Below are 19,662 nucleotides of genomic sequence, written 5' to 3' on the forward strand. Positions count from 1 at the left end.
TCCGGCTCTCTCCTCCTGCCTGGCTTTGATAACTCTGAGCTTGGTGGGACTGGATGAAATGGAAAGGGTGCCTAATTATGGTGAGGAGGCTGCGCAGCGCTAGCGGGAGGTGAGGTCGCCAATTAAGCACAACAGAGATCCTAATGAAGGAACGTCCGACAAGAGGAAGGCGTGGGTACTTAGGAGGTAGGTGCACCGTACAGAAAATCAGGAGCCAGTGATGCGCTTGTGCGTGTGCAGAAGCTACGCGCAGGGCTGCGTCGCCCCTTCAATACGCATGCACGCCATCTTCAAAGAATCGCGCGTTTCCACGCATCGCCTCTCTGTGGAAAGAGGGGGGGGGAGTTCACGCATGTGCACGGCTGGGAGTTGGAGGTGTAGTACGTTGCCAGCCTAGAGCTCTAGGTGGCGTTAGCCCTCTGACGGAGACGCAGTGCGCACGCGCGGCATTCCACACGCAGAGCAGGGCGGGTATACACCGCAGGCATGAGCCATGTTGGGCGGGAGGACGGCGGCTCGGTGGGGTCATTCAGGCGCAGGCGCAGTGCGGTGTTTGTCTGCCCTGGACTGACGGGCGGCAGGGCGGTGAGCGGCGGTGGCGGCGGCGGGGAAGATGGCGGCGTCCTCCCTGGAGCAAAAGCTGTCCCGCCTAGAAGCCAAGCTGAAGCAGGAGAACCGCGAGGCCCGGAGGAGGATCGACCTCAACCTGGATATCAGCCCCCAGCGGCCCAGGCCCAGTAAGAACAGCGGCGTGGGGGAGGGGGCGGGCGGGGCGAGGCCCGCCCCGCAGGAGACCCCGCCCCCACGAAGGCCCGCCCCCGCTTCCGGGGCGCTCTCGTTCCTCCTCTTTTCCCTCCCCTTCCCTCCTCCGTCAGCTTGCGGGGAGAGGGAGGGTCATGGTGACCCAGGAGTAGGGTAGGCAGTCCTTGGGTAAGTTCCCTCCCAACGCCTCATTGATCCAGAGGGTTCTCACCTTAAAGAGCCGGGGGGGGCTTAATGACTTGGGTCTCAGGCGAGGTCCCCTCCACTCATCCTATGACCCGCCCGCACAGCTTTGTCACCAGCAGCACCTAGTAAGCTTTCATACCCCAAACCCCCAGCGGCTGTGACCACATCCAAGTCCCCCAACCCTGCAAACACAATTACATCCCTTTTGACCCAGTGATCCCACTCCTGCCATCTCAGTCACTGTCAAGAGGCCCTCTCCCTTGACAGACAGTCCACTCATGAATACCAACCAACCCACGGGACATCTGAGGCCCCTTAGCCCCCACCTACATCTGATCCTTTTCACTAGAAGAGGCTTCCAATATGACCTCACTTATGGTCCCATATCTCCAGCCTGGAAACATCACCTACATCTAATACTTTTGACTAGAGGATTCATCCAGTTGATGCCCCTCATCACATGTGACTGTCCCTTTTCCCTAACCTGGATGGGCCTTGTTATCGGGCGGCTCCACAGACCCCACTCCTGCATACATGAGGAATCTTATACTCCTGTGACTAGCTAGTTTCATCATCACCGTCCTAGTGTGTCTAGCCCTCCTGAAACACACAGCTATCTCTCAGTCTGGCAGCGTCTGTCTCCTGGGCTCTTGTGACTATTCCCCTTCCTCTATAACTGCTTGTTCTAGAAACACCTGTGAATCTATCTAATCCCACCCAACAAACACATCACCTCCTATCATGTCTCTGCCTGCCTCCTTGATATCATGGGGTCTCATATCAACATCTGTTGTCTTTTCTATCCACACACACACACCTGGCCAGATACCACCATGACTTCATGTAGCCACCTTGTATCCCACATACTCCTATTCCCAAGTCATCTCTGCTGGAGAGAATTGGATTTTTCTCCCTCCCCACACCAACCGTGTGGTGAGTGCCCCCTCAACCCTTTCTGAATCCCCGTTGACCTATCAGAATGCTTTCTTATATCCCTGTGATAGCATCTTTGGAGTCTTTGTATTCCCTGTGGGAGTCACTCTGGCAAGAAGGGAAAGGCAAGCTCCCATAGCTGAGAACTGTCCACTTCCTGGTCACCTAGCTTTAACTTTCACGGCCTGACTTGTCCCTCAAATAGGGATTCCCTGGATTCCTCCCTCTTCTGGCTTGAATCTGCCCAAGTCCCTCCCTGGGGAGTCTCTTGGGGGCCTGGAGATATTCCACAGGCAAGGATGCTTTTTGTTAGATGCTGCCTGGGACCAAAAGCCTGGCTAAGACTTGGAGGGTCTCTAGCTGGGCTCTGCAGGGCTGCCCTCCCAGCCTCAAAGTGGGTGAGACAGGGTTGGGTATGGGGTTCCAAGTGCCTGAAGGAGTGTGTGTCCCAAGAGCAGAGCAAAACTTGGTGAGGCCCATGGCGGGCAGGCCCCAGGGAGCCCCCTGCAGGCGTCTGTGTCTGTCAGCTCCATCCATCCTCCCACCCTCCCATCTCTCTCAGTTTCTACCCATCTCTGCAGTTTGGTGCCTTGAGCCTCCCCCTTCCTCTTCATTATGATTTGATTTCTTTTCTGTTGGACAAATCGGTCATTTCTGTTGTGATTTATCGTGGTGTTTTTTTTTTCTTCCTTTTCCCCATCCAGTTATTGTGATCACTCTAAGCCCTGCTCCTGCCCCGTCCCAACGAGCAGGTACCAGCCTTTTTATCATCGCTGCTTGCACATCTGCACATTGACCTAACCGCTGCCCCAGCTGCAGAATGCCATCCCCACCCCACCAAGCTCTCTGTGTGTCTGTCTACTCATCCTGACTTCTCTCCTTCCATTAAGGCAGCAGTGAGCCTAGCCCAGCCTTCTCTATGTCCTCTTGCCTTCCTCCTTCCTCCTTCCTCCCTAGAGGAGGAAATGGGCTTCCCTAACAAGTTGATGTCTGCTGGGCTGGTGCTCAGGGGAATGCATGTGTATGTAACTAAGAAGGTGGGCCCAGGCAGGTACATCACTCCTGTTCAGGCCATCTTAACCAGAGAATGAATGTCACCCCATGTTTACTGTTTCTGTTCTTAGGGCCAGGGACATAGCTGTGAACACAACAGACCAAACTCCTGTACTGTAGGGTCAAGGCCACAATAGGGGGTTCACCAGCGGACACTGAGCATATTCCTGATCCGAAGAACATTCTAGTAGAGTGAGGGACTGTTCAGGGAAAGCCTCCAGAGGATACAGGAGTTGAACAAAGTGTCCTAGGAGGTTGGGAGAGGCAACACACACACACACACACACACACACACACACACACACACACACAGAGTGACCTTGTGCTGGGCAGTTGGGCCATGCTGTTCCCCAAGTGTTCAGTATCCTGTGTGTGTGTGTGTGTGTGTGTGTGTGTGTGTGTGTGAGAGAGAGAGAGAGAGAGAGAGAGAGAGAGAGAGAGAGAGAGAGAGCACTGATTTTGACAGGTAAGGGGAACTGACCATTGGTGGTTGTATGTGCCACATGCATGTGTGCACATGTGTATAATGGAAGAAAGACGGAGGGCAGTCCCTGTTTATGTATGTATTTGTGTGCTCCTTGCTGTGTGTACATGTGTGAATGTTTGCACGTGAGTGCATGCATGTTGGTCTAGTAGCCTGCTCACCCAAGGCTCCCATCAGTGGGCATGTGCCCCCATGATCTCTTTTACTTTCTCTCATTCATTACCCTCACCTTCTTCCTCTCTCACTGTCTTATACTCACCCTGCCCTTTTGGCCTGCTGTGTTGCTCTTACCCCCTAAGCTCTGTTCTTGAGACCTTTGTGCATTTCTCTCCCCTTTTCCACTCTAGCACCCACCATGCTTCAGGGAGTAGGGCCAGCAGCCTTTCCCCTTGGTTTTGAGGCAGTGCATGAAGGCCTAGTGGAGGAGAGCTGTGGGTAGTTCCTAGAGAGTCTGGCTGCAGAGGAGTTGGGAGCTGGGAGTTAAGCCAGCAGGGCTAGGAAAGGACCTGGATAACCACAGTTAGAACCAATTGTCTCTACCCATTAGTCACTGGGCCCAAGCCACCAGAACCCAGCAGATCAGCTGTGGGAAGAAGAGGTAGGGAGGCAAGGAGTGTGGAGAGGGGAGAAGGAGTGTGGAGAGGGGAGAAGGTGTGCATTGAGGAGTGTTAGAGAGTGGTGGGCTCCAGGCCTTTGGGAAGTGATCCTTGGAGGGTGCTTATTGCTGATGCCTGGAGCTGAGCTAGCTATTGCCATTCCAGGGCACCAGGGCTTTTGGGATATGAAGAGTTCATGGAGGACAGATACTTCCAGGAGTCACAGGGGGCTCCCAGCCCTGCCACCAGGCCAGAGAGATACATCTCTTCAAGGAACCTACTCTCTTGTCCCATGTCTTCCCTTGTCTGTCTCTGTAGCAACTTCTCTGGGCAGTCGGGTCCCAAGTCTTGACTCTTTTCTGTCTTTCTCCTGCCTTCTCATCCCCTAACACCGCCTGCCCATCTGGGGTGCCCGCTGCCTGCCCGCCACCTGCCTGTAGCATGCCCGAGCTGTCTGCATGCAGGCTGCTGGGTAGTACCAAACTTCCTGCCTGGCCCAGCATCTTCCTCCTGCCCAGCCCAGCTAGCCCCTGGAAGAGCATTGCCATCTAGAGCCCTGTCAAGCCCTCCCTCCCCCAAGAATGAAGGTTTAGCCTGGGGTCCTGTGTCAGCTCCATCCAGAGCCCTGTCATCCCCCCTTCTAAGAATGAAGGTTTAACCTGGGGTCCTGTGTCAACTCCATTGACCCCAGTTTTACAGGCCTGGCAGGAAGGTGCACAGGAGGCAGCTGGCCAGAGGGTGGCCTTCCTTGACCCAGAAGCACAATGTGGGGTGAGACAGCCTGAAGCCAGACTTCTGTATCCACTGACTCATACTCGTCCACAAGGGTAGTGCTGGTGGCCAGGCCAGGTTCAAGAATGGTCCTGGTGGGTGCCCTGTCCTCAGATTTTTCTGTGTAGGCACTGTGGCCCTGGGCCTGCTTCCTGGCCCAGGTAGGGAGCAAAGAGACATACTAATGCTAGGGAGGCCCCCTGGCTCAGGGTCCCCCTACTTCTCTGCAAGTATGTGTTTGGGGATAAACCCTCAGCCTCTGGGACCACCCCTCCCCACCAGCCCATCTCATCTCCTTCCAGGTCAGAGGGGCAAGAGAAGGCACCCTGAAGATGTCCCAGGAGGTGGGGAGGGAGGACCCAGCCAACAGGGCAGGAGGCTCTGCCAGCCTGACAGAAGGGATGCCAGAAAGGGGAAGATGAGAACCCCAACCCCTTCTTGAACACCTAGATGCTAATCCCTTCCCTGCCCCTGGTTTTTAACTTCCCAGCCCTGCAGCTCCCACTGGCCAACGATGGGGGCAGCCGCTCACCGTCCTCAGAGAGTTCCCCACAACATCCTACACCCCCTGCACGGCCCCGCCACATGCTGGGGCTCCCATCAACCTTGTTCACACCTCGCAGCATGGAGAGGTGAGCTGGTAGAACAGGGCTGGCACAAGGCCCTTTTCTGTGTGGGTCCCAGGGAGGTGGGTGGTGAAGTCTATGGACCACCCTCCACAAGCTCTTGTTCTCTGCTCCCTCAGCATTGAGATCGACCAGAAACTGCAGGAGATCATGAAGCAGACTGGCTATCTGACCATTGGGGGCCAGGTACTGCCTCCCTTTAACTTGGCACCCCATGGGGCCATGATAGGACCCAGCCAGGCTGCAGGGGTAGAGGGTGGGAGCAAGGGCTCTGGGGACCCTCTAGCCCCTTGGCTTCCCCCCCAGCGCTACCAGGCGGAAATCAACGACTTGGAGAACTTGGGTGAGATGGGCAGTGGCACCTGTGGCCAGGTGTGGAAGATGCGCTTCCGGAAGACAGGCCATGTCATTGCTGTCAAGGTGAGTGCTCTGCATGCCACTTTTGGGGTGGGTCCTGTGTCCCTGCAGCCTAGTGATTGAAGTCGCCCTCCTGTCTGTCTTTGTTCATAGCAAATGCGGCGCTCTGGAAACAAGGAAGAGAACAAGCGCATACTGATGGACCTGGATGTGGTGCTTAAGAGCCATGACTGCCCCTACATCGTTCAGTGCTTTGGCACCTTCATTACCAACGTGAGTGCCTGCCTGCCAGCTGGGGCCTGGCCCTGGCCCCTGCCTCCTGGGCTTGGCCCCTGCCTTCTAGGCCTTAGCTCCTACGAGGGAAGCCTCGAGGTATCCCCCTGCCTCCATGGGCCTGCATGTCTCCAGGAACAAGAATGTGGCAGGGTGAGCAGGAAAGCTTGGCCGCTCCAAGCCCCGTGTACTATCCTCCTATGCAGACGGATGTCTTCATTGCCATGGAGCTCATGGGCACATGTGCAGAGAAGCTGAAGAAGCGGATGCAGGGTCCTATCCCTGAGCGAATCCTTGGCAAGATGACCGTGGCGGTGAGGAGCTTGGCCTGTGTTTATGTGGCTGAGTGGGTGACCCTGGACCCTGTTCCCCCTTGGGCATCTGAACTTGTCCGTCCTACAGATTGTGAAAGCCCTGTACTACTTGAAAGAAAAGCATGGTGTCATTCATCGTGATGTCAAACCCTCCAACATCCTGCTGGACGAGCGGGGCCAGATCAAGCTCTGTGACTTTGGCATCAGCGGCCGACTTGTAGACTCCAAAGCTAAAACAAGGAGTGCTGGCTGCGCCGCCTACATGGCTGTAAGTGGGGTCCAGCTGGATTTGGCTAGGGGACTGGAGGCCTGGCCCTACCGTCAAGAGTATATCCTCCTCTCCTTCCTTGCAGCCTGAGCGCATTGACCCCCCAGACCCCACCAAACCTGACTATGACATCCGAGCCGATGTGTGGAGCCTGGGCATCTCATTGGTGAGTTTGGCTGCTATTTCTCTTCTGGGCCTTGGTGGGGAGGGTTTCCAGGGCAGAGGGAAGGCAGGGACTTCTGTCCTGCTGCCCAGCCCTGCCTGTTCTCCCACCTAGGTAGAGCTGGCCACGGGACAGTTTCCCTACAAAAACTGCAAGACAGATTTTGAGGTCCTCACCAAAGTCCTACAGGAAGAGCCCCCCCTCCTGCCTGGTCACATGGGCTTCTCAGGGGACTTCCAATCATTCGTCAAAGACTGGTGAGCACCTCCACCCTGCCTGCCCTTGTTCCTGCCCTTTCATTCTAGGATGTCCTAGGAAGTCAGATGTTCCAGTGCTGCTAGGAAAGTTGGGGTTAGGGGAAGAATGAAGTAAGTGCATCTGCAGCTAGGCCCATGGCTGGGACTATAGGCCTGAGCTGATGCCAGAGCCCTGGGTACCACTCTCCGGATTTGGACCTGGCCTAGGGGGACATTTTGTGCTGTGGGCATCTCGCATGGTGGCTGTGGGAGGTTGTGCAAGGAAGCCCACAACCCCAGTCTACTCTTCTCTCAACTATGAGCTTCACATTCTGGTTCCAGTTCTCAAGACCAATCCCTACCATGCTGCCCTGGGCCAAAAAGCTTTGTAGATTCCCATCCTGGAAGGGCCCTGCTATGAGCAGCTGCTTCTGGCTTATCTGTCTCGGGAGGGCCTGAGCACAGAGAAGCAGCCAGGCCTCTCCTCTCTAACTCTCACTTGTCTTCCCCTCTCTGCTGTTCCTCCAGCCTTACTAAAGATCACAGGAAGAGACCAAAGTATAATAAGCTACTTGTGAGTATCTTCCCTCTACCCCCACCACATAGGAGGTCCCCTGGGGCCCGAGTTGCAGGACCAGGAGGATTGACCGTTTGTCCTAAGCCAACCCTCTGGCCCACAGGAACACAGCTTCATCAAGCGCTATGAGACGCTCGAGGTGGATGTGGCGTCCTGGTTCAAGGACGTTATGGCAAAGACTGAGTCGCCAAGAACTAGTGGAGTCCTGAGCCAACACCACCTGCCCTTCTTCAGGTAGCCTCGTGGCAGCGGCCAGTCCCAACAGGGGGCCAGGGGCATGGCCCACATGTCCCCTTTTCCCACCTGGCCACCCAGCTGCCCATCATGGGTGACCTGGGACCTGGACGCCTGCTGAGGGCTGAGGACAGAAAGTAGGGGGCGCCCACCCACCTCTGATGCCCTGCCCACCAGCCGTGGACGGACAGGCCTGCTGGGCCCTGGCCTTCCCACTCTGGGGTCAGCCGACCATGAGAATCCCCCGACAGACACTGTGAACAGAAGACAGCAGGCCATGAGCAGACTTGCTATTTATTCAGATATAACCTCTGGGCTAGAATGGCCCCCAGGGGCCAAGAGAGAGCCCCCTTGTCGTCCCCCCCACAACTCCAGCGTCTACCCCTTCCACTTCTCATGCACATGCTCGCTCTGATTCCCTCTGTACCTCTGGCCCTATCTGTTTTTTTCCTGTCTCCCTCCTAGACTCTGCCTCTCTTCTGCCCCCAGCCTGGACTGGCCACCCCTACCCCTCAGTAGAAGCCCTGGCCAGACCAGGCCTCTCCAAGTCCTAGCCCCAGGATGACTGTTGGGGCATTGGGACTGCAGTCAGACTGGGGCTGCTGTCTCTTTCTCTTTGATCTCAGGGGGTCCTTTTTGGAGTTTATTGTATTTTATTGTACTTGGGATGTTTTGGGGGGTGGGGGAGAAGAGCTTGTTATCATGGGGTGTGTCAGTACCTTCAGAAACTTTTACCAAAGTCATGTTTAGCTGCTTGTGGTGCCCCCCCCCCATTGCCCTCAGGCCTTGGGGGTCTGGACTGCTTGCTGCTCTTTTTCAGCCCTGGCCAAGGAGAGGTCCAAAGCCTGGGAGAGACCAGGCTCAATTGGGAGCTCCTCCACACACAGGGCTGGGGACCGGTTATAGCTTGGGGGTGAGTTGAAGAGCTCAGGTGGTACATAGGGAGACTAAGGGGCCTCAGCCACACAGATGACCTTTGGGGAAGGTGGATGAGGAGTGTGGTAGAACAGGAGGCAGGGAAGTGTTCAGAGGAACTCAACGACAGGGGTGGGGCCAGGAGAAGGAAGGAGGGCGGAGGGCATGCAGGGGAGTCAGGGATTGAGGTTGAAGGGAGTAGATGCAGAGGTCTGAGCATGTGTGACAGGGACAGGAGGGACAGGTTTGATTGAGTAGAAGGGAGGCCAGGTGGGGGCATCAGAGTGTGAGGTGGCTTTTTCCCCATTGTGCCCCTGAGCGTCTTTCAGCTCACCCAGAGTTGGCCAGCCCCAGCACATCTTGAGGCCTGGACTGGGCAGGATCAGGAATCTGTCCCAGTGCCCTGCAGTGACCAGGGAAGGGTGGGGTATGTTTCTTTTTTGGTGATGCATGCAAATCAAATGGACAAGAGAACAATGTAATGAAACAAAACAAAACAAAAAAAAAAAAGAAAAAAATACATAAAACCACAAACAACCCAGCACCAAAGTTGAGGAATCTTGCTGGATGTAGCTGAAGCAACGGTAGGCTTAGGCATCACTACGGCCTCTTAACTATCCTGTTGACTTGTTATTTTATTCACACAATGCCGCATGTTTAAATTGTAATAGAAGTCCTTTTCCCTGCCTGAGGGTGAGTGGGTACCCTCTCTTTCTCCCTACCCACTTTGTTGGGGAGATGGGGTGAAGGTAGGGGTGGGCTAATAGGCCCAGTCCTTATCCTACTTCTGCTGAGGCCAGGCACCAGCATGGGTGGCCTTTGTGCGTAGCTGGAAGGCTGCCTGGCTGGTCCCAGGGCCAGTAGGGGCCTGAGGCTGGGCCCCCTGGTTTTATTTTTATTTAATTTTATTTTCTGTGTGTGTGTGTGTTCTGTTCATTCATGTTTTCCTTCATGTGATCAGTTTTTAGGTCTTCCCCTTCCCTTCAGTGTTAAGTGGGAGCCTGGGGGGTTCTATCTCCTCACCTTTGCCTCAACCTCCCCTCTGTCACCAGCTATCCTCTCTGGCCCAGGCAGAGGGGGTGTCAGGCAGGCAGGTGCCTGGAGTGGACTGGCCCCATCTACTGGCCCATGGACAGCTCCTCAGGCCACCAGTGTTGCCCTGTCCCTTTTAAAAGCAATGCCCTTGTTTGTAAATCCCTAGACGCTTGAGAATAAAACCCCTCCCTTTTCTTCTGAGTGTGTGGTGTCCTGAGGCTGGGAGGACCTACAGAGAGGTATGGGATGATGGAAAACAGGCAGGGTTGGTAGTTGAGCAGATATTTTCAGCTATTTGCTTGTGTGAGGGCTTTCTCTAGAAATCTCCCAATGTCAGAGGAGGCCTTAATCCATGCAGGCCTTGAGCATAGACTGATGTCAGGCACTCCAGTCTCCGCCCTGCTCCCTGCTTCCCAGAGTGGTAGCCCCACCAAGGCCAGAGCTGCCTGCCTACCTACAGGACCTGGGTATAGCCCAGCCAGGTGTCTGCTGCTGGCCAGGAGCACTCCAACCTTGGCCAGGTCACCATGTTGGGCCCCATACTCCTGCTCCTGGCCCTGCTCCCAGGGACCTCCTGTGTGCCCAGTACACCACTTGGTATGTAGAGGCTGTCGGGGAGGAAGGAAAGGGGGTGACCTGGGCGGTTCCTAACCTCTCTATTGCTATTATCGCAACTTGGTCTGTGGGGGTAAGAGGGGAGAGTGTCATTTACATTTGTATCCTTTTCCCCAGACCACCTAGTGTGTCAGTTTCCTCAAACTCCCTAGCAGCCAAGTAGGGGCAAGGGCTGTGGGATCAGGATCAGGTGTGCAAATCAGAAGATCCCCAGCTAAGTGCCACTTTAAGGCACTTAGGCTGTGCTTAGGTTTGAGCTTTGGCAAGCACAACTTGAGACCACCGTCTGTTGCTACTGTCCTTGTCTGGGATCTCTGATGGCAGAAGTTCTCAGACTGATAGCCTGGCTAGACTAAGGCTGTGCCCTCCTGACTGACCCCCACTGATAGTAAGCAGACCTTACTAGGTCTCTAAGATCTAAGGCATCACAGAAACCTGGTTTTATCTAGCCTGATACTCCACCATCAGGTGCCCCTCAAACCTACTCTGCAGGTGGGAGAAACTGGGAGGAAGGAGCCTCCCAGGTGGTGTACAGCTTTGTGCGGACTTGAGCTGCTAGGTTGGGATGCCCCGAGATCACTTAGAGGGCACGTCAAAGTAACTGCCCACTTGGGGAGAACGTGGGGTAGAGCCAAGCATGGGTGAATTGACTAGCAGCAGCCGTAACCCTTTTCCAAAGGAGGCGGCAGGGACTGGAGGACGAGGTCCAATTCTAGAGAGCCCAAAGGAGCGTGCCCTCCTTCCTCTGCTCCGTTTCAGCACCCCCACTCCCCAGGGGTTCTGGCCACTGGCTTCGCAGACCCCTTTTCAGCCTGGAGCTGTCAGACGCGGAGGACGCCATTCCTCGTCGCGCCGGGCCGCTGGAGGTTCCGGCAGACAGCCGAGTGTTTGTGCAGGTGCAGGCGCCAGGAGCATCCAGGGTGGGTGGGGACAGGTGGGGATGGGTCGACCTTGATGACTCCGTCGTCCCCCAGGCGGCCCTGGCCCGTCCTTCACCCCGCTGGGGTCTGGCCCTGCACCACTGCTCAGTCACGCCATCCTCTCGCCCTGCCCTGGGGCCTGCCTTGGTGCTGTTACGCGCGGGCTGTCCCGCTGACTCCTCGGTCACCTTCCCGCCATCTCTGCATCCGGATGCTGCTCGCCCTACACGCTTCAGTTTCCGCCTACGCCCTGTTTTCAATGCCTCGGTGCAGTTCTTACACTGCCAGATAAGCCGCTGCCGCCGTCGCCGCCACCGAGCTGTCCCCGGGACGCCTACGCCACTGACCCTGCCATCGCGGGTGCGCGCGCGCAGAATCCGGAACCTGGGATTTTCTCCAGCTGGGCCCAAGTGTTGCTGACAGCTGAGGGAGGAGTCCCTCCGGGTTTAGGGACCTGGGAGTCAAAGCGCTTCTGGGTCTGGGTGTCTCTCAGGAAGGATTCTGCTACAGACATCTTAAGGGCTCATGAATGCTCTGCACAAGGACTCCTCGGGAGACAGGAAGTGGGCAGTAGATTCCTCAGATTTCTCGTGTATGGGTTCTGGAATCCTTTGAGGTGGATCTGAAGTCCCTTTAGGGCTGAAGGACTGAATGCGGAAGACTAGGTTAGGTTGAAATGTCTGGGCACCTGATTTGTGGATTTCACAAGTTAGGTGCAAAGAGTCGAATCGTAGGACCTGGGGGGCGCGGGGAAACACGGACTTACGGGGTCCTCTAGGGCTGAAATTTCTTTGGATGCTTGTGAGTTGGGCTCAGAAACCTCAAAAGGGGCCAGATTTATAAAAGTCCTATGATGGCTTAGCGCTGGTGAATAAGCTGGTAGCCTGGGGGACCAGACTCAGGATCTACAGGCCCTGATGTCCAGTCTCTTCTCTCTCAGTGTCTGCCTCAGGATGAGGCGTGCGCTGCTGGCACCAGCGGCGGCGAGAGCCTGGGTATGGACAGTCCCCACCTGCACACGCTGACGCAACCCATCGTGGTCACAGTACCGCGGCCGCCCCCTCGTAAGCTCTCAAGAGGTCCTGGGACCCGGGTGGGAAAGACAACTGGGTCCTGGGCCCAGGCTCAGGGTTGCATACATCCCCATAGGGCCGTCCAAGAGCCTCCCCGGCAGAGCCGTACACTCGGAGCCGCCGGCTGCAGCCCCTGCAGCCCTGGAGCCCGCGCCAGTGGTGGCGCTGGTGTTGGCGGCCTTTGTGCTGGGCACTGCGCTGGCTGCTGGGGTCGGCCTCGTCTGCACTCACTCAGGTACCAACATCTGCCCTGCTGGAATCCCGAACCTATTCCCATCCTAAGTCCAGCTTTGGGGTGCTCAGGATCCCAGCCCACCCCGCCTTACATCTCTAGACCTGCCTCCTGGGTCTGACTCTCAGGGCTGCTACAGTTGTAACAGTTTCTGCCAGGGGGGCGCTTACCCTGGCGCAGGGCGCTGGCAACTCCTACTCCAGCCAGTCTCTCCTTTCAGCGCCCCTACCCCCGGGCCAGCTCCCTAGAGCTTCGCCCAGCGGCCCCCAGGGGTCCCGAAGGCCCCAGTAAAGCCGGTAAGTACTGGGAGGGAAAATTTGGAGCACGCGGCGCTGAAAGGGTGTGTGTGTGTGTGTGTGTGTGTGTGTGTGTGTGATAAAGAGCTTATCATAGAGCTCTACTGGTGGAGCGCCAAATATTTTGCATATTCAATTAATCTTCCTTCGAACAATTTTCAGGTAGATACTTTTATAATTCCCATTAGAGGCCAGGACGTGGAGCAGGATGCCTTTAATTCCAGCACTCAGGAAGCAGAGGCCAGCCTGGTCGACAATGAATTCCAGGCCAGTTAGTGCTACGTTCTGAGATCCTGTCTCAAAAAACCAAAATAATCTCATTAGAGATGAAAAATACGAGGTACTTTCTGAGGCTAAGTAATTTGTCAAAGATTGTAACATTTGGTCCAGCTGGGAGCTGAATTCAGGAAATGGGGCTACCAGCAGTGGATGAAGAAAGAGGTCCTTAAAACTTGGATTCAGAAGCAGTTCCCAGTCTCACCCCAGTGCATAAACTAATGGAGGAAGCTGGTGCCTGCTGGGAAGAGGTGGTGTGAACAATATTCCCTCTCTCAGCCTCTGCCACACTCTTTCTCCAGGGATGGTGCGGCCCAGGGATGTATCCAGCCATGGCTTCAGAAAGGACTGGGCCTACTTCCCTAGACACACCCTCTTGGACAACGACCCTGCACTCCCCCCCACCCCCCTTCTATCTGGGTTCAAAATAAACTGCTGACACACTGACTTCTTGTGGAGTCAACGTATGCCTAAGGCTCCAGGTACTGGTGGGAGGATAGGAAGGAGATATTTTGGCCAGTGGCTTGGGACTAGAATTTGGGGAGATTTCAGGGTTGAGAAAAGATCTGAATTTGGAGTGGGGGACTCTGAGGGTGGGGGTATGCCTAGGGAGAGTCAAGGGTCATTTGCCCCAAACAGAAAATGATTAACCTATTTAAACCAATTTAAGTTTAAAATAAGGCTGGGTGTGGTGGCACACACCTTTAATCACTCAAAAGGCAGGGGCAGGTGAATCTTTGATTTCAAGACCAGCTTGGCTTGGGGCTAGCGAGATGGTTCAGTGGTTGGGAGCATTGGCTTGCTGCTAAGGAGGACCTGGGTTCAGTTCCCAGCATCCATATGGAGGCTAACAAGAAGTAACTCCAGTTCCAGGGGATCAGATGCCTTCTTCTGACCTCTGTGGGCATTACCTGACACAGGTGCACTTAGATACATGTAGGCAATAACTCTCAAACACATAAAATGAAAGTAATAAAATATATATTTTTTAAAGACTAGCTTGGGGCGTGGTGGCACACGCCTTTAATCCCAGCACTCAGGAGGCAGAGGCAGGGAGATTTCTGTGAGTTACAAGTCAGCTGGGGCTACAGCAGGAGACCCTGTCTCAAAAGACCAAAAAAGGACCAGATTAGTCAACATAGCAAGTCCCAGACCAACCCAGGCTACATAGTGAGACCTTCTCTCAAAAAAGCAAACAAAAAAGCCCTGCTTTCTTCCTCCCTTCCAACAGCAGCTCACCTCCCTCCTTAGCTCTTCCCCAAGTCTGACCTCCTCTAATCTCCACTCCTATGGCCCAGACTCTGCCGTGGTTGGGATTGATCTGGACTCTGTATGCCTTAAGACTGTTCCTTTAGTCTTGTGTGTGGGGGTAATATTTTATTATTTTTATTTTTTTATGTGTATAAGTGTATTGCCTGCATGTATGTGAGCGCACCCATGTCGTGTGCAATGCTGCTGAGATCAGAAGAGGGTTTCGGAGTCCCCTGGAACTGGAGTTAAGGACGGTTCATAGCCAGGTGCTGGGAATCGAACCCAGGTCCTCTACAAGGGCAGTCAGTGCTCTTAACTGCTAAGCCATCTCTCCAGCCCCAGTCTTGTGTTTTTTAAATCCCTGCCCCCCAAACTACCCCTCCTCTGCACATAGACAATAGTGTAACTCCTAGACTTAGTTATCAATGAGAAAAATGAGACCCGGTAATACTAAATCACCTGCCTCAAAGTCTACAGGGCCATCCCACCGCATTACTCGGTCTTTTTTTTTTTTTTTCTTATTAAACAATTTTTTTTTTTTTTGGTCTTTTTGAGACAGAGATCCGCCTGCCTCTGCCTCCTGAGTGCTGAGATCAAAGGTGTGCGTCACCACGCCTGGCTATTAAACAATTTTTTTGTTTTTGTTTTTTTTGAGACAGGGTCTCCCTGTAGCCCCAGCTGTCCTGGAACTCACTATGTAGACCAGACTGGCCTTGAACCCACAGAGATCCGCCTGCCTCTGCCTCCCTAGTGCTGGGATTAAAGGCTTGCGCCACCACACCCGGCCCTGTTAAACAATTTTTATTGAATATGTATCTGTGTTTTGCCTGGTATGTATGTGCAGTACATGCATGCAGTGCCTGCAGAAGACAGAAGAGGGCGTCGGAGTCCCCTGAAACTGGAGTTAAGGGTGGTTAGTTGTCATGTGGGTGCTGGGAACTTTACTCAGGTCCTCTGCAAGAGCAGCCCAGTGCTCTTAATCACTGAACCATCTCTCCAACCCACCCATCCCCCCCTTTTTTAAAAGCAGGAGTTCGTGTAGCTCAGGCTAGCCTTGAACTCACGATCCTCCTGCCTCAGCGTCCCAAACACTGGAGTTAGTGACATCGCTACTGCTCACCCTCCTGCAAAAAGCAAAACACACACTGCAGATTTCAAGAATTAGTTCAGGGATTTAGTGTTCAAAGTTTTGGCGCCAGCTCATGAGTGAAATTAATGCAAACTGATGAAAACTCCCGCCTTAGCGTCGCCACTGCTCCCTCTCCCGCTAGCAAACGCGAGCCCCGCCCCGCCCCCTCTGCTTCCGCTTCTGCAGGGTCCTTTTTCAGGCCTTCAGGCCTCCGTAGCCCCGCCCAGCAAGGAAGCGGCCTTTAGAGCGCCAGCTCCTCTCCAAACACCATGAAGCCACCGCAACGGCGGCGAAAGGTCCCGGCACGCTATATAAATGAGGCTACCGGCCCTACAGCCTGGAGCCCCCGGGAGAAGCGGCAGCTACTCAGACTACTTCAGGTCCGGCAGGGCCAGCCAGAGCCAGTCGCCGCGGAGCTGGCCGAGGAGCTGCCAGGCCGCAGTGAGGCTGAGGTCAGGCGCTGGGCCCCAGACCTCTGCGAGGCTGGGGGGTGGGGGGGCGGCTTCGTCGGGGAGGGGGTGGGTGGAACTAGGGGCGGGGTCGTGGGAATAGCTTGGGCGGAGTTGAGGGTGGAGCTTGCAGGTGGGGCCGCGGGCCGGTGGAGCTAGGCAGAAGCTCAGGTGGAGCTTGCGGGCTGGTCCGAGAGTGGAGTTTGGGGGCGAGACCCTGAGGTTTAGGAGGGAGGCCCAGAATGGACCTAGAGGCAGGGCCGTGGAGCCTGAGGGCGTGGTTTAGGGGCGTAGCCACTGGTGAGCTTAGGGCAGTGTCGCTGTTGGTCATATTGCGGTGGCCAGTGAAGCTCAAGGGTAGGGTCGCTGATAAGGTTAGGGTTGGGGCCACGGGTGAACCGTAGGGTCTGGGCCATGAAACCTAGGAGGCAGGCCCACGGTGTAGCTAGGGGCGGGGCCTCTGGAGCTTAAGACAGGATCCCTTATGAAGTTTAGGAAGGGGGTCCGCGCTGGAGCAGGGGGCGGGGCCGGGGTCTCGTGTGGTATTGGACTTTGGCCTGTAAGTGAAGAGGTGGGACATGGGTGAATGCCCCTTTGGGTGGGTGGGGTATGGAAAGTGGGCGGGCTGGACTGGGCTGGAGAAATTGAAGGGCGGGGCGAACTCAAGGAAGTGGGAAGCTGAGTATTTGAGAAAAGACCAAGTTGGATTGAGTGAATTGAGCTGAAGTGAGGATGAAGGGATAGTCAGGAAATGGACCGGAATGGAAATGAATAGGTAAGAGCAAGCTGTGGCTTGTGTAAGAGCAAGCTGTGGCCTCAGTAAGGAGCAGAACAGGCCTGGGCCTTACGTCTTCATTGGGTAGCTGATCACACATTGTGACCTTGGCATGAGTCCCAGCAGTTTCAAGAATCCGCAACACATAGCTAGGGCTGGATAGGGGGCAGTACCTGTCCATGAAGGTGGTAGACTTTTGGTCTTATCTGCATCTCTGTGTTCATGGAAGGCCTGTCTCTCCTTCCCAGATTCGGCACTTTATCCAACAGCTCAAAGGCCAAGTGGTCCGAGAGGCCATCCGGAAGGTGCACCCAGGCAGCACAGAGGGTCCAAGGCGCCGAGAAGCACAGCTCCCAGCCCCAATAGAGGTAAGGCAGGAATACAAGGCAAGGCTGCCCAGGACCAGGGTCGGAGGAGGTGAGGCTTGGAGACCCCTCGAGGCTGGTCCCTGTCCCTGTACTGATCATATACCTATTGGCTTCATCTAGGTATGGATAGATCTGGCCGAGAAGCTAACAGGCCCACTAGAGGAAGCCCTGACTGCAGCCTTCTCCCAGGTATACCCATACCCCAAGTGGTTCAGGGGTGTCCCAGGTGATAGGGACATGCGGGTGGGTATGGCTCAGTGGTTGGGAGCCTACCATATACAGGGCTCTGGAGTTTGCAAGGCTGTGATACCAAACACCTGTAATCCCAGTACTTGGGAGGAGGAGGCAGGAGGATTGCCTAGGCACACAGTGAATTCTAAAATAGCCTGGGCTACATAGTAAGGTCCTGTCTCAAAAAAAAAGGAAGTAAAGAAAAAGGTAGGCCAGGTGTAGCAGCACACACTTTAATCCCAGTCCTTCAGAGACAGAAGTAGGTGGATCTCTGTAAGTTCCAGGCGAGTCTCGTCAGAGTTCTAGGCCAGATGGGGCTAGAGGGCGAGTTTAAAAAATAAATAAATAAAAAAAAGATTGGCCTGGGCCCTTCCTCTTGTCAGTCAGTGAAGTGAGGCACTAAACACCTTGATCCTTAGTGTCTCTGAGGCCATCTCTTGTCCAGGTCACCTCCTTCAGCATGGCAGGGAGATCTGGTGATTGGGCAGAGATGAAGGGCTCATCCTCTGGCACTGGGAGGGAGGTAAAGAACAGACTTCCCCTTTCCCTCCCTGATGGCTCTTGCCTGTTAGGTACTCACCATTGCTGCTGCAGAACCCCTCAGCCTTCTGCACTGCAAACCCCAAAAGCCTACGAAGGCCTGTGGAAAGCCACTGCTGTTCCTGAGCACAGAAGAAGGGCAGGAAGACCCCACCCCTGAGACCTCTGGCCTCATCCCTAAGGCTGCTGACCCCGTTCCTGAGGCTGCTGGCCCCACCTCTCATGCCCCAACTGAATCCCTGGCTGGTCCCTCAGCAGAGGGAAACTTCACCGTGGACTTTGAGAAAATCTACAAGTACCTGTCCTCTTCTTTCCGAAGTGGCCATGGTCCTGAGCTCTCAGCAGCTGGTGAGAGGAGTTGGGGAGGACAGGGTGTGTTTGTGGAATGTGTGTGTCTGTGTGTGTGGAGGGGGGTTTCCCAGGCTCAAACATGACCCTCCCTCACTGCTTCCCTTTCCTTCCATCAGAGTCAGCCGTGGTCCTTGACATGCTCATATCGCTACAGGAGGAGCTGTCCCGCCTGCCTTGCACCGTACTGGCAGAACATATGACTGAAACTTATGCTCGCCTGATGACCCCCCCACTGGCTCCCTCTGGTGGGAAGAACCCCAGGCCTGGGGCTGAAGGTGGTAAAACTAGCTCCAGGGGACCAGGGGAGCCTAGCCAGGCCACCACTCCAGCCCCTGAGCCCAGAGAACTGAGACAGGCCTGGCAAGCAGCTGGAATCTGCCCTCTGAACCCCTTTCTGGTGCCCCTGGAGCTCCTGGGCCGGGTGGCCACTCCTGCAAGATGAGGAATTGAGCCGACAACAGGCATACTGACTTCTCCCTGGAACCTCAGTCCTGTACTGCTGGCACTGAGGCCTAAAGAATTGTGGAAAGTTCCTGATGAGGTACCCAGACCAAACCTTCAGATGCTGCATACACTGGGGGTCTCAGAAATGGAAGCATAGTTGCAACAGAGATTAGAGACATAGGACCCTATACACAAGCAGAGTTCTTGAACAGCTAGATGGGGCTCCCAGCCCAGCTGTGTCTTGGTCTCTGCCAAGGGTTGCCAACTCAACACCATCACCCCATCACACACATGCCCTCCTCTGTCTGAATTTGCATTTGAAATTCCCCAGCCTGGGGCCAGCATTTCTCCAGGTCTTAACTCACCACCATCCAGTTCTCCTTGCTGCCTCCTCCTCCTCTTCCTTTTCTGGATTGTCCTGTGGCCTCCAATAAAGTTCTCATCTGATTGTCTTTGCTCTCTTTTCCAGTGACTTTGTTTTTTTAACATTTTATTTATTATTTTTATTTTATGTATATGAGTGTATTGCCTGAATGTATGTGAGTGCACCTGTGTCATGCAATGCTGTGGAGGCCAGAAGAGGGCTTCGGATTCCCCTGGAACTGGAGTTAAGGATGGTTTGTAGCCACCATGTGGGTGCTGGGAATCGAACCCAGGTCCTCTGCAAGAGCAGTCAGTGCTCTTAACTGCTGAGCCATCTCTCTAGTCCCATGACTTTGTTTTTTAATGTATATGAGTTTTTGGCCTTATGGAAGTGCATGGGTATATGTAGTGCCCATGGAGGCCAGAAGAAGGCACCAGATCCCCTGGAACTGGAGGTAGAGACAGTGGTGAACTGCTATGTGGTTGCTGGGAACTGAACTCCAGTCCTATGCAAGAGCAGCCTGTGCTCTTAACTGCTGAGCCATCTCTCCAGCCCCTTTTTCCAG

The 19,662-nt window shown here is 54.9% G+C and overlaps 3 protein-coding genes across 6 annotated transcripts; all 3 read left to right on the forward strand.

Annotated features, from left to right (window-relative positions):
• Positions 1 to 432: 432 nt before the first annotated feature.
• On the forward strand, positions 433 to 9,245 carry Map2k7 (mitogen-activated protein kinase kinase 7). 4 transcript variants are annotated; one of them, XM_008824133.3, is made up of 12 exons: positions 433 to 737; positions 2,586 to 2,633; positions 5,276 to 5,417; positions 5,531 to 5,597; positions 5,718 to 5,831; positions 5,922 to 6,041; positions 6,248 to 6,355; positions 6,444 to 6,623; positions 6,709 to 6,789; positions 6,901 to 7,043; positions 7,551 to 7,596; positions 7,703 to 8,111. In XM_008824133.3, the coding sequence occupies exons 1-12, from the start codon at positions 614 to 616 to the stop codon at positions 7,835 to 7,837; spliced, it is 1,308 nt and encodes a 435-aa protein (XP_008822355.1). In that variant the 5' UTR covers positions 433 to 613; the 3' UTR covers positions 7,838 to 8,111. The 4 variants fall into 4 exon arrangements, with proteins under 4 accessions (XP_008822355.1, XP_008822357.1, XP_029415037.1 ...); XM_029559177.1 differs by having other exon boundaries at positions 455 to 737; positions 6,905 to 7,043; positions 7,703 to 9,245; XM_008824135.3 differs by lacking the exon at positions 2,586 to 2,633.
• Positions 9,246 to 10,105: 860 nt separating this feature from the next.
• Positions 10,106 to 13,211, forward strand: Tgfbr3l (transforming growth factor beta receptor 3 like). The gene is made up of 7 exons (XM_029559179.1): positions 10,106 to 10,380; positions 11,158 to 11,294; positions 11,373 to 11,684; positions 12,259 to 12,382; positions 12,468 to 12,626; positions 12,844 to 12,919; positions 13,082 to 13,211. The coding sequence occupies exons 1-6, from the start codon at positions 10,311 to 10,313 to the stop codon at positions 12,912 to 12,914; spliced, it is 873 nt and encodes a 290-aa protein (XP_029415039.1). The 5' UTR covers positions 10,106 to 10,310; the 3' UTR covers positions 12,915 to 12,919; positions 13,082 to 13,211.
• A 2,550-nt stretch (positions 13,212 to 15,761) lies between these two features.
• On the forward strand, positions 15,762 to 19,185 carry Snapc2 (small nuclear RNA activating complex polypeptide 2). Its single transcript, XM_017795861.1, has 5 exons — positions 15,762 to 16,027; positions 17,048 to 17,167; positions 17,288 to 17,356; positions 17,971 to 18,286; positions 18,406 to 19,185. Exons 1-5 carry the CDS (start codon positions 15,845 to 15,847, stop codon positions 18,729 to 18,731), a joined length of 1,014 nt encoding a protein of 337 aa, XP_017651350.1. The 5' UTR covers positions 15,762 to 15,844; the 3' UTR covers positions 18,732 to 19,185.
• Positions 19,186 to 19,662: the final 477 nt, after the last annotated feature.

The sequence above is a fragment of the Nannospalax galili genome, unplaced genomic scaffold, assembly GCF_000622305.1.
Source record: "Nannospalax galili isolate Female #2095 unplaced genomic scaffold, S.galili_v1.0 scaffold1009, whole genome shotgun sequence".
Taxonomy (NCBI): Eukaryota; Metazoa; Chordata; class Mammalia; order Rodentia; family Spalacidae; genus Nannospalax; species Nannospalax galili.